This window comes from Gallus gallus, chromosome 17 (assembly GCF_016699485.2).
Source record: "Gallus gallus isolate bGalGal1 chromosome 17, bGalGal1.mat.broiler.GRCg7b, whole genome shotgun sequence".
NCBI lineage: Eukaryota > Metazoa > Chordata > Aves > Galliformes > Phasianidae > Gallus > Gallus gallus.
Window position 1 is genome coordinate 6635483 of NC_052548.1, and position 12674 is coordinate 6648156.

Sequence of the window (12674 nt, forward strand, 5' to 3'; positions counted from 1 at the left end):
CCCTTCCAGACTGCAGCTAAACAAGGGCACCCCAAAAACCACTGAGCTATTAAAACGTGCGAGTCCTCTAGGGAGAGACTGCAGATGAGAGGAGCTGTCAAATTGAGAGAGAGGCTGCAGTGCTGCAGTGAAACAGTTTCAGCTAATCCACTGTGAAGTCTCTTAATTGTGCCTTTAATAGGACTTGAAGGATCTCAAGGCGTTCAGGTTTGAGACAACTGATACATTCAAAATTAGTCTAATTCTATTCTGTCATATCGCAGGAGACTTGTCTCTGCTGACGAAGAGGCTTGTTCCGCTGCTTTAACATTGAAGCTAACGCTGAGCATGGAGTCTGAGGCACTCAGAGCTGGTTTAAGTGTGCAGCACTGTTCAGTGACTACTCCCACTAAACATCTTCTCGAATTTAAGATGGAAAACGAGGTTTATTGATTTTTTTCTCTTTTCTTTTCTACCCACTGCAGCCTTTGGTGTTCTGCTGTGGGAAATTGCGACCTATGGCATGTCCCCTTACCCTGGGATCGACCTGTCTCAAGTCTATGAGCTGCTGGAGAAAGACTACCGCATGGAGCGCCCTGAAGGCTGTCCTGAGAAAGTGTATGAGCTCATGAGGGCATGTAAGTGTTCTTCAGCCTTGCAAATGCAAATGCTGCTTTGTAGCTCTTCAGAAATGCAACAAAAGTGGCCAGATCTGGTCATATCCAGCAAGACACGAGAAACTCTGTTGGTTCTAGTGAAGATGCTGTGCTGTGTGGAGGTGCTTGGTTAAAGCTGCTTTCCCCAGAGGATAGAAGCACTGTGAAGCCAGCCATTCTTCTCTGCTGGGAGCTTGCAGGCCTCAGGGAGAAATTTGCTGTTTTTTTTCTCCTTTTCCTTGACTGCTTACAGAAAAACTTGTGCTGCAAGGGTGACACAGGAGATTGGTAGGCTTCTCAAGGGACTGGGTGTTGCTTTTCCGCTGTGGCCTCTTGGTACGTGACTTGTAATGTGGTATTTTTTCTTCTTTGAGGTGCTCCACATCTGCCCTTACTTTGGCCCAGTGGTGGTTGCAGATACCCAGCACCATTCACACCAAGTTTCCATGTTGGTGTTTTCTCTTGGCCATTTTATAAAAAGGAAACTGTGATAGCTAGCACCTCCTAGTGTACCCTAATGCGTGTGTAATGCTGGTAGGAAGTTCTCAGTGCTGGTGTTTTTGCAGGCTGGCAGTGGAGCCCCTCCGACAGGCCTTCCTTTGCTGAGATCCATCAGGCGTTTGAGACGATGTTTCAGGAATCCAGCATATCGGATGGTAGGTCTGGGTCCCTCTGGGGCTGGCAGTTCCAGGGACAAGGGGCACCTGTGTCCTGACCTCTGCAGGTAGCTCACAGGGGCACATGTCTTAACTAAAGAGCCAAATGGCTGACCAGCCCTAAGGAACTCCCTCTTTGTGCTGTTTCATTTGTTTTGTGCAATTAACTCGGAGCAGTGCTTTGGTTTTTATATTCTGTGTATTACAGTGATCTTTTTTTTTCTGTGCATTGCAGAGGTGGAGAAGGAATTGGGAAAGAAGGGCATGAGGAGTGTAGTGAGCAATTTCCTTCAGGCCCCAGAGTTACCAACCAAGACACGAACATCGAGGAGAGCTGCTGAAAGCAAAGATGTGAATGAGGGCTTGGAGACTGCACATGCTCGAGGCCAGGGAGAATGTGGTAGGTTTTAATTAAAGTCATTATTCCTTCAGGAAATAATAGAAAAACAAAAGGCATGCCTAGGTCTTTGCCTAGGAAAAGCCATGTCTGAAAACAGGTGCCATCTTTGTGTATCAGCATTGTATTTTTGGGTGACAGGTTTGCTTTCTGCGTTCAGAACTCCTTTTATCATTTATTAGAGAAAGGCAGGCTGATAATCCTGGGACCAGATACAAACATAGAGCATCTGGGAGTCTGAATCCATAGCTGGCTGAGCAGTTGGCACTATACCTGCCATTGCTTATAGAAATCCTAGGAGTTCTTTTAACTTCATGGCAGTTGCCTACAGCTCCCTATAGACCAGAGCCTGAGCACAGCTCTCTGGTCACATTCTCTTCCCATTCCCTGGTAGGAGCTATCAGTGGGATCTCCCACTGCATCTGAGCACTGGGTAATCTGCTGTGTTCAAGCCTCTTTACACTACCACACTGCATAATTTAAAGCAGCACGATTGCTCAGGTTTAGCAAGCCCCATAAGGGAGGATTCTTCACTGTTTCATCATACCAGTTTTGTGCTTGCAGCACTGAAGAGTATTACTCTTGGCAGGTACCAAATATAATTGCAGCAAGGGACAAAGAAGTATTTACAGAATCTTCCATGAAATTAAACTCTATTCAGTCAGTTTCTCCAAGCATTTCTCTTCCATTTTGAGGTAATGAACACAGTGGTAAGACACTGAATTTATACAGTACATTTGTATCCAGTTTGCTTGAAAAATAGCAAGATGAAAACAAAATACAGTGCATGATAAGCACGCCCTGTCTGACCATTCATGTGACTGACCTTGTTTGGGTAACGACAAACTCACCTAGTGGTACATGTTTCAGTAGCAAATGTACATCTCGACAAAGAAGGAAAAAAAACCACACGAGAGGGAGTGTAAAATGTTGGAAAAGTGTCAGTGACTTAAACAGAAAAGAAAGTTATTTACAGAAGGGCTCAGGAATGTACAGATTTATGAACTGACTTGTTTTCTAATGCAAATACAAAGACCCTTCTGTTTCTTTGGGAAAAAGATTTGAATAGTGAGCACAGTATGCCTCTATTTTTATTATAACTTAATTAATGCAACGTAGTGTTAAAGACCAGTGGTAAATCCAGCTTGCTGTATATAGGAGGTATAATTGCCTAGTTTTCTAAGCTTTGAAGTAAAATAACTTCATTTAAATACTTAAGGACTTTGAGAGATTCAAGTGCAGCAGGAATAATATGATTTTAACATTATCCTGGTTATTATTTCAGTCTTTATTGTGAAAAACACATATTTCCCATAGAAGTTGCATTGCAATTTCCTATTCAGTTGTCAGTGTTCTCGTAGGCCAGCAGCTGGAAGCTGGTCCTTCATGAAAGCTGCTAGTTTGCCCTGGGTCTCCACAGCTCCACTGTGTCTGGAGGCAGTACAGCCATGGCCTCCTGAAGAGCTGTAGAAGCTCTTCTGTTTGTTGAGGACTACCTCAGTTTACATATGAATGGTTCAGTGGCACTTGGTCCTTTGGAAGCATGCTCTTTTCCCAAAGTACACAACTGTTTTTCTTGTAATTCTCCCTCCTCAACCAAATCCTACCCTCAGCATGATGATCACCAATATGTGACTAAGAAGCAGCCTTCTTTTGATCTATGTGTCTGCTTCATCTCCCTTCTTACTACCTACTTGAGCTCTAAATGTATATGCTGCCCTAAAGGCATTGCTCTCTTGAATTAGCATGCCGTCTGAGTGCCTGGCCTGGAATGAGACCCCCAGTCAGTCAAATATAGAGACATGCAGGACTCAGTATAAATTTATTATAAACCGCTATTCATTTTTAAATACCTCTTGTAAGTGGAGAAAGGATCACCCCACTGTTTCCTTCTGGAGCAATCCTGCTGAAGGAGGCTGTTATTCCCACTTCCCTCCACTACTGTACTAAGCTGGCGATCTTCGTGGTGATGTGACCCGAGGCATTCAGCTGCCAAGGGATGTCTTGGTTTCTGCTTGTGAAAGAGTTATTTCCATTCCCTATGAAGAATGATATCAGGGAAGGAGGTTAGGAGTATCAGAAGCTAAAAGAACAAGGGTGGATTACATAGATTTCTTATTAATTCAGAGGGTCAGCTGTTCTAAAGGCAGCAACCTCACAGGGGCTGAAGAAGAAGCCTCATTATATTTATCTTCTCACTATGAAGTTTAGACAAGTCTCTAGATGCAAGGATGGGAATCTGAACATAAACAGTTTGTGTTTGTATATTGCTGTTTAAATCAGAAGCCTACAGGGAACATAGTTTGGCAGCCAAGTCTGACCACCTCACAGGTGAGTGTATGAAAGATTAGGGATCATGTTCAGCCTGGGCTTCAGTGTAGCTGTACTTGCATTACTCCTGGTCTGAGGCTGGTTTTCTTTTCAGAACCTGCACCTTTTTGGAGGTGCTGAAATGGTTTAGATCCTGGAAGAAAGCAGCTTGTCCTGGCTGTTGAAGCAAAGCTCAGTAGTCCTTTTTCTTTCCCTTGCAGACCCTCTGGACCATGAACCTGCTATTTCTCCTTTGCTGCCACGGAAGGAGAGAGTGGCCCTGGAGAGCAGTTTGAATGAAGATGAGAGGCTGCTTCCAAAAGACAAAAAGCCAAACCTCTTCAGTGCCCTTATCAAGAAGAAGAAGAAGACTGCCCCAACCCCTCCAAAACGGAGCAGCTCCTTCCGAGAGATGGACGGCCACTCGGACCGCAGGGCGGGTGGGGAGGAGGAGTGCAGGGATGCTGGCAATGGAGCTTTCATTGCTCCTCCCACAGAAGCAGCCGACCCCTCCAAGTTTCAGACCCCAAGCAATGGGGCCGGTGTCACCAACGGGGTTGTCGCTGGGAACTCTGGGTTTTTGTCTCCCCACTTACGGAAGAAGTCCAGCACGATGAGCAGCAGCCGGGGGGTGTCTGGTGAGGAGGAGAGCAGTTCCAACTCCAGCAAGCGTTTCTTAAGGTCCTGCTCAGCCTCCTGTGTGCCCCACGGTGCAAAGGACACGGAGTGGAAATCTGTGACTCTGCCTCGGGATCTGCAGTCCACAGGACGCCAGTTTGATTCCTCCACTTTTGGGGGACACAAAAGTGAAAAGCCAGCACTGCCTCGAAAGCGGGCAAATGAGGCCAAGACTGACATTGCTGTCAGGGGGACAGTGACCCCCCCTCCACGGCTGCTTAAGAAAAACGAAGAGACCACTGATGATGTGTTCAAAGACGCGGAGTCGAGTCCTGGCTCCAGCCCACCCACTCTGACTCCAAAACTTGGCCGTAGGCAACCCGTCGTCCCCCCTTCTTCCAGCGTGCTGCACAAGGACGATGGAGTCAAATCCAGTGCCTTAGGTACCACGGCGACAATGGACCAAGGTTCTGCTGCCAAACCCAACCCTGCTGCATTTGCAGGTGCCAACAAAGCTTCTGTTGAGGAGCCGCGGCTGAGGAGGCTCAAGCAGACCTCAGAGTTGGCAGGAAAGGACAAAGGGAAGTTATCGAAGCTGAAGCCAGCCCCTCCAGTTCCACTGTCTTCATCCTCGGTTGGCAAGCCTGGAAAAGTATCTCACAGTCCCAGCCATGAAGCAGCAGCAGATGTGGTGTCTGGTCCTAAATCCAAACAGTTGACTCAGGTTGCAGATGCTGTGAGCAGCGAAGCTGTCAAGCCAAACCAGTCGGGGGAAGGTGTGAAAAAGCTAGGGATCCCTTCTGTACCAAAGCCACAGTCCTCTACAAAGCTGCTGATGAGCACAGCAACCTCAGCTGCCTCTTCCTCATCTGTACCCTCTGCCCCAGGGGGGGACCAGCCGTCATCTACAGCCTTCATCCCTCTCATATCCACCAGGGTCTCTCTGCGGAAGACCCGTCAGCCCCCAGAGAGGATTGCCAGCGGCACCATCACTAAGGGGGTGGTGCTGGAAAGCACCGAGGCTCTACGGCTCGCCATTAGCAAGAACTCTGAACAAATGGCGAGCCACAGCACTGTCTTGGAGGCTGGCAAGAACCTCTACACCTTCTGTGTGAGCTACGTGGACTCCATACAGCAGATGAGGAACAAATTTGCCTTTCGGGAGGCCATCAATAAGCTGGAGAACAACCTGCGGGAGCTTCAGATCTGCCCAGCGACGGCTGGCAGCGGCTCTGCGGCCACGCAGGACTTTAGCAAACTGCTCAGTTCCGTGAAGGAAATCAGCGACATTGTTCAGAGGTAGCAGAAGCCAGGTTGGAAAAAAAATAATAAGTCACAGTGGGCCGAAGTCAACTGTGGAGAGAGTAACAGCATGTGTGGACTGACCAAGGACTGGGGCGTTTGGGTTTGGGCTGCGCAAAAGGCGCAGACTGTTGATGGGTGCCCCAGCTCCAAAGAGCAGGGCTGTGTTCAAGAGGCACTTTCCACCCTCTTAGCCCAGATTCCCTGTGTTTCATATACTTGTAATCGTCTTATCTGTGGAGTTCCTGCCTTGTGGACTACAAGTCTAAGTGCTGATGTCACGTCATGCCTTTTTAGTAATATTTTATTGTTCTGGACAAAATGTTAAGACTGAAGCCAGACTGATGGACACTGAGATGCCATCCTCCTCAGGAGGACTTCCTACTGCGTTCTGCCCCTCTGCCCCACTGTACACAAGGCTGAGTGTCTGAATAGCAATATACCTATTGCATTTCTTGGGAGACCTGCAGCGTGCATCCCTGGCCCTGAGTCTGACATTTAACCTGACATCAATGCAACAGATTTGGAGCCTGAGAGATGAGGGGGGGAAGTTGTTAATGTAACTTTTAAAAAACGATAGAATGCTACAAGTGATGTTTACTCACGTTCTTCCTATGATTCCACCTGCTGCCCTTTGTGTCTATGTTTTCAGCGTTTCCTTGATGCTGTTGAGCCCAGCTGAGCTGCCTGGGTTCAAACTGTTACGGACAGCACCCACTGATGCAGCAGCATTTGCAGATCTCCCACGGTAGCACGAGAGGACTGGCAGAGGGCTGAAGGAGGACGCTGCTGGCGTTATTCAGGCTGGTGCTTGGGGCAGGGGGTGGCAGAGGAGGTGTGGGAGCAGCAGGCTGTGCTGAGCAAAGCATTGCTCCGTGGGTGACAGGAGGGGGATAGCTTTGGGCCGAGTTCAAAGATACCACTGTGCCTGCAGCAGTTGCTTCAGTTAAGCTTGCGCATCGCAGATGGGCAAGAACTGCTGTTTCTCTAGTTGTATTTGCAGCCTTTTCTGTTCTGTGGGCCTGGCTCCTGTTCTCCTGTAGAGACCGGTGCCCTACCCTTGCCATGCCAGTGCCAGCTCCCTGTGGAGAGCTCGGACACCGGTACTTTGGGGTTGGAACTGTCATTGCCTTCATGGCTGCGTGGCTGCACCCATCGTACGGGGTCTGTGGAGACCGCAGCCACCTCTCTTTGGGTGGATCTCCCAAGGAGACTGCCCCAAAATGCTGACAGCAGGGCTGCTGGGCTTCCTGCCCACGGTCCTGTAACCTTCCCAACTGACACAACACAACTGGGAACTAACTGTGACCTGTGAGGACTGTAGTGAAAAAGCAAGGTTTAGAGCTATTAACAGTGCAATTTAACTCTTCTTAACAGTTCCAAACAAGAGGAAAAAAAACACATTTTCTATGTCCTGTTCCCCATAACTCTTGTGGCCCCTCTTGTGTATCTTAAACACTAATTGCCTTCAATTGTATTTTATGCTGTTCTCTTTGGAACTGACATTTTGTATATGATTTCCAGTAGTTCACTCTGTGTGTTCACGCCATTCCTCGCCCTCACAAACAGCCCTGACTTAACCCATGACAAATGTTTAAAAGAAAATACACACTTCTGCCACAGGCTGCCTTTAAAAATGTAAGAGAAAACAAAACACCTTGGACTGTCTCTTTCCTGGAGGTACTGTTTTTACTTTGATAACATATTGTGCCACTATATTATACATTTGTATCTCGTTATTACACACTTTTGTAGGCTTGTCTTTTTTACAGTGTGTAAATAGCTCTGTCCTTCATCTCTGTGATACTTAAGGGGGTTGTTTCCTCTTTAATTTGGTCCAGTACAGACTGTTTCTGTACACGACTTTCCATTCTGCCTCCTCTCTTTCTCTACTTCTCTTTTCTTTTTGTTGTTTTTTGATTCATTTTTTTTATTCCGCCCTCTCTTGTGTAGTATATTTAAAAATAAATCAATGTTGAGGAAAGCCCTTGTTTGTCTGTTAACAAATATTTGCAAAGCCAGCTGCCTCTGCTAAAGGGCACATTTGGACAGTGGCGTCCAGCACTCGGATTGGTATTGTGTACCAAGCAGTGACTGAAATGAGATACTCTGCCTTCATTAACAAAGATCATAGAATCACTAAGGCTGGAAAGACCACAAAGATCGTGTAGTCCAACCATCAGCCCAAGATGCTAAAGAACAAAGCAGGATGGGAAGGAGGAGAGTGCAGGTGAGAGCACTGTGCCCGAGGCCCTGCAGTTGCTTGGTGGTGGTTTTGGGTTCTGTCCCAGCTCGCCCCGTTTCTGACCCCCTCGACAATCCCTGGTGCACTGTGAGCCCCAGCACAGGGCATGAGAGCTCAGCAGGAGCTCTGGCTGTGGTTGTGAGGGGCTGGATCAAGGCTTGAGAATAGTGAGTACCTGTAGGCTGAGATGGAGAAGCTCCGCCTGCCCCTGAATAGGATCGTTCCTGGGGATGTCCATCCCAGCAGAGAGGTCTGCTGACATGGGAAGGCAGAGGTCAGTTGACCCAGCTGGGGAAAGCCCTGGGATCTGCGGTGCTGGGAGTGAAAGAGGGATTAAAGGCTAAATTTAGCCGAGTACAGTAGGAGTTGATTTAACAGATCGATGCATTTAACAGTTTGATTGCTCCAATTTTCAAGGCTATTGAGCTTGAAAGTGAGAGTGCTCTAGGGGAAAAATAGCTGTGTTTGTGTTTTTGTTTTGCTTTTTGTGTCTTTGAAATTACAACGTTCACTCTTTTAAGTTTCCCTTTAATGTCATCCTGCCTTGTTTTTTGGGTACTTGCTTGTCATAAGATGGAAAACGTGGTCAGTGTTTTGTGCATAACTCTTTTTCCCCGCGATTGCAGCCAAGCTGGTGCTGGAGATGTGTGGGAGCACTGCCCACCCCGTGTCTGATGGGGGCAGCTCCCTTTGGGTGTGCATTGATCCTTCCGGCTCTGCTAAAGGTAGTCCTGGAGCTGCGGTGCTCTGTGACCCTGCAGTGATGCAGTAGCCCCTTGTAGGAGTCCTTTGGCCGTACTTCAATCCGAGCCGAGCACCCACTTGGGTTTGGGAGCTTTGCTGTGCCTGTTATGTGCTGGCAGTGCAGGGGGATGAGGACAAACCCATGTGATGGGATGCTGGCGGTGGGCTCTTGGTGACCCCCAGGGCAGCCCCTTCTCCACCACCCACTGCCCGGAGCATGGGGCCATCTCAGAGGAGGACTATGGGCACTGATACGGCTCTGCCCCAGGTGAGCACTGCAGGAAGCGTTGGCTTTTGCTTTGAATCAGCACAGAGAAAGGTTATTGTGCCTCGGTCAGAGCCTCGCTGGGCACGTGGCTTTGTCACACTGTTCTGACCCCATTCCTCTTTGGGATGATGAGCCCACTCTCAAACCATCCCCTTCCTCTCTTCCTCCCCTCCCTCCCATTCCAGCACAGGGTAAAATTGATCACTGCATATTTATTGATGTTATGAACACTCGAAAGAAAGGAGGAAGAAAGAAATGTTGCCATAGAAACATCGATACAGCCTCCCATCCCCAGCACTGGGGGAGAGCGGTGCGCCCACACCCCTGTGCTGCTGGGGGGCTCATGGGGGAGCAGAGGAGAGCTCAGAATTGGGGGACCCAATTCTCAGCCCCTCCCATGCCAAACCCAACACCACCTGCATCCCTGCAAACCCCAAACCCTACCCCTTCCATGCCCACACTCCCTGCTCTGTCTGTCCATCCATCTGTCTGTCCATCCGCCCTCCCGCAGCCCCCTGACCCACAGATGTGTCCCCTCTGCTCGCAGCCCTGCTGCACTGAGCGCTCTGTCTGCTTGATGGATGTTGCAATGCACCTCTTGGAGGCAGATTTTTTTAATAGGTGTTTTTTATTTTTTTTTTCCCCAGCTGAGTCCTGACACAGCCTTTGGTTCTGAGGGTGCAATTCAGCGCTTGCGAATAATTGCCCTGCTGCACTTCTGTGCCTGCGATGAAACAGGAGCAGCGTTCGGTGCTGAACTTGCCCTGAGTGAGGCAGCTGGAGCTGGGATTGCCGACACCTCGTCCTTACCGGGAGCAAAGGGCAGTGTTAGTGTTGGCAGTGCTAAATCTGCCCGAAGGAGAAGGCAGAATGGCTGTGGGGCTGCTGGGGGGGCTCTTCCCCAAACTGCTGCGCCTTTGGCACCGGAGCTCAGGACTGTGGCACCCGGGGCTCTTCCGGACTCTCTGCACCGGGTGTTCCTGCAGTGCTGGGCTGGATGGGAGGGTGTAGGGGGGGGCAGGAGGGGACAAGGATGCTGGAGGTCGGTCACCGCTGTGCCACCCCCTGGGGACGGCTGCATCGGGTCGGTGCGGGGCAGGTTTGCGTGCTCGCATGGGGATGTATTAGAGGTAAGATGTTCTCCAGCCCCGCTGCTGTGTCTGGGTTGGCACACAGAAGCTCACTCATGCAAGTGGCAGTGTGACACTAAGCAGAATTTGCTGCCGGAGGGGCTTCTCGTTAATAGGAAGGAGAGCGCAGAGCGCTGCTCCACACCCACGGCCGCGCTTGGGCTGTCCCCGTGGGGACTGTCACTGCAGCATCACCCCGCTGCAGCCCTGCAGTGCACCTCCCTGTGTCTCCAACAGCCGTCCCAGCACGGCACGCACAGCTCCGGCACCCGGCCAACCCACCACGTCCCCGAGGAAGGGATGCAGGGCTCCCTCCTGTTCTTCCATCTCTGAGGCTGGGAGATGTGGGGCAGGACTGAGTGCAAAGCAAACACGGTGCCTCCCCTCCCCGGGGCACCCCAGCAGCCACCCCACTGCATCCTTTGCTCCACAGCGAGGCATCAGGAGTGGTGGGGATGCAGCTCACCCCGCAGCCCTCACCTCCCGAAGCGGAAGGCGAAGCCACCTTTCTTCCTGCCGTAGCCGTTGAGCTCCTCAGCCAGGTCCCCCAGCGTGCCGCCACCTCCGCGCTTCTCGGAGCCCTCCGGCCGTCCCCGTGGGCCCACACTGTGCTGCTGCCCGTAGCCCCGCAGCACCCGGGCAATGCCCAGCAGTGCGCCCAGCTCCTCGCTTCGCCGCCGCATTGGGGCCGCCCACCCGCAGGGACCCACAGCCTCAGCCACCGCTCCTCGCCAGCACGGCTCCAGCACATCCTCGGGGTGTCGGGGCTCGTGGTGCTCGTGGGGTGGGCAGCAGGCCCCCAGGCTCAGCAGGATGAGGCAGGTCAGCGAGTAGGGTGCTCTCATCTGGGGGGGCACAGGGAAGGAGAGAGATGGCAAAGCGCTCAGCATCCTTGGGGGCGTCAAGGGCTTCCTTCCATGGAGCATCCCTTCCATGGAGCATCTGACCCAGGGAGCGTTCCCTTTATGGAGCATTCCCTCTCCTGAGCATCCCCTGCTACGGAGCATCCCTTCTATGTACCAGCATTGCTCTGGGGCAGATACCCATGTATGTGCTGCAGCACCCTTCAAGCAGCCAGAATACCCCTCCCGCAGCCCTACAAACCCTCACCCAGCTGTTCTCTCTGCATCTTTTCTCCTCCTGACCTCTCCCTTCCTCTCTACACGCAGCGCTCGCTGCCTGCAGCCCTGCAGTCCCTCCCCTGGTCCGCTGCCAGGCCCGGCACGGTTCGGGTTGGCTGCGCGGGGCTGTTAACGGGGCAGGCTGATGGGAGCAGCTGATGGGAGCTGCAGCCGCGTGCTCCTCTTAGCAGCACTGCGGGGAGGACTTAAGTGCGTTCACCTGAGCAGTGCTCAGCTCTCAGTGTGCAGGTCCCACCCGCAGCGCCCCGCTAATGCGTGCAGGGGAAGGAGCTCGCAGTCATCGCTCTGCTTTATGGGGCTGAGCGGTGCCCGGGTGACCTTGGGCAGCTCTGCGAAACTTCAGAGAGGGAGAATGGAGTTTTAATTCTTTTTTTTTTTTTTTTTTTTTTTCCTTCCAGGAGATGCTGCCTTAAAAATCACTGCTGGTGTTGGGGGATGGGGGGTGCCTGCCCCACCTGGGTGCTCTGCTCTCCTGCAGACCCCGCTGAGCCCAAAGTGCTGTGGGTCACAGCTCCCCTCCTGCTATGGGCTTTGCTTTGGGGCACTCCGTGCCTCCATCCCCCCTTGCCCCCGACCTGGGCACTCCGAGCACAAAGCCAAACCCAGGGAGCGCCTTGCCCTGCATCAGCCCCATCCCATCCTGGGGTGTTCCCACTCCTGCAGCCCAGGGATGTATCTCTGCCGTCCCCATCACTCACCTCTCTGCCTTGGGCGATGCCCAGCACCCGGCCCTGCTCCGCGCTGCCCTGCGTGCAACCGGGCTGAGCTGGCCATTAAATACCTGCGGGTGCTAATTGCCTCGTGCAGGAGGCTGGGCTGCTGCGGGGAGGTGGGGGGACAGAGGGGATGGGGCTGGCTAAGCCACTACAACGGGGTTAATGAGCCGCCTTCATTTGTGGCTTCGTTTGGAGGAGAGGCTGAGCAGGAGCCGCGCTCTTGGCTTGGAGCCAGCAGCAGTGACGCTGGTTGGGGACACGAGCACTCCCACCTGCAGCACCATGTGTGCCCATCGCTGCGGGTCCACATGGGTGTGCAGACCCTACGGACGCTCCTGCACTCCTAAACCCACTCAGGACCCGTCCCCACATGGAGAAGCCCAATTGTTCCCACCCTGCTTGGCCAACGCTCACAGCCACCGGCTGGTCCCCAGGGCCTGGCACTCGGCTGTCCCCTCCCACACCCTGGGATAGGGGTGAGGGTTGGGCGAAGGGATCCGGGACCCCACTC

At 51.8% G+C, this 12674-nt stretch overlaps 2 protein-coding genes across 3 annotated transcripts in view; one reads left to right on the top strand and one right to left on the bottom strand.

The window, feature by feature from the left end:
* The window catches only part of ABL1 (ABL proto-oncogene 1, non-receptor tyrosine kinase), a 65415-nt gene extending 57513 nt beyond the window's left edge, over nt 1-7902 (top strand). For both annotated transcript variants that reach the window (XM_015279734.4, XM_040649363.2), the window contains exons 8-11: nt 465-617; nt 1202-1291; nt 1527-1691; nt 4220-7902. In XM_015279734.4, the coding sequence (XP_015135220.3) occupies nt 465-617; nt 1202-1291; nt 1527-1691; nt 4220-5919 (2108 nt within the window). In that variant the 3' untranslated portion in view covers nt 5920-7902. The remainder of the gene's footprint in view (nt 1-464; nt 618-1201; nt 1292-1526; nt 1692-4219) is intronic.
* A 2135-nt stretch (nt 7903-10037) lies between these two features.
* On the bottom strand, nt 10038-11775 carry QRFP (pyroglutamylated RFamide peptide). The gene has a single exon (XM_001235088.5). It carries the CDS (start codon nt 11310-11312, stop codon nt 10782-10784), a length of 531 nt encoding a protein of 176 aa, XP_001235089.4. The 5' UTR covers nt 11313-11775; the 3' UTR covers nt 10038-10781.
* Between the last annotated feature and the right edge of the window lie 899 nt (nt 11776-12674).

Excerpts from the sequence above, each read along its gene's own strand:
- QRFP (XM_001235088.5), bottom strand. The coding sequence starts at position 11,312 with ATGCTCCGTAGCAGGGGATGCTCAGGAGAGGGAATGCTCCATAAAGGG.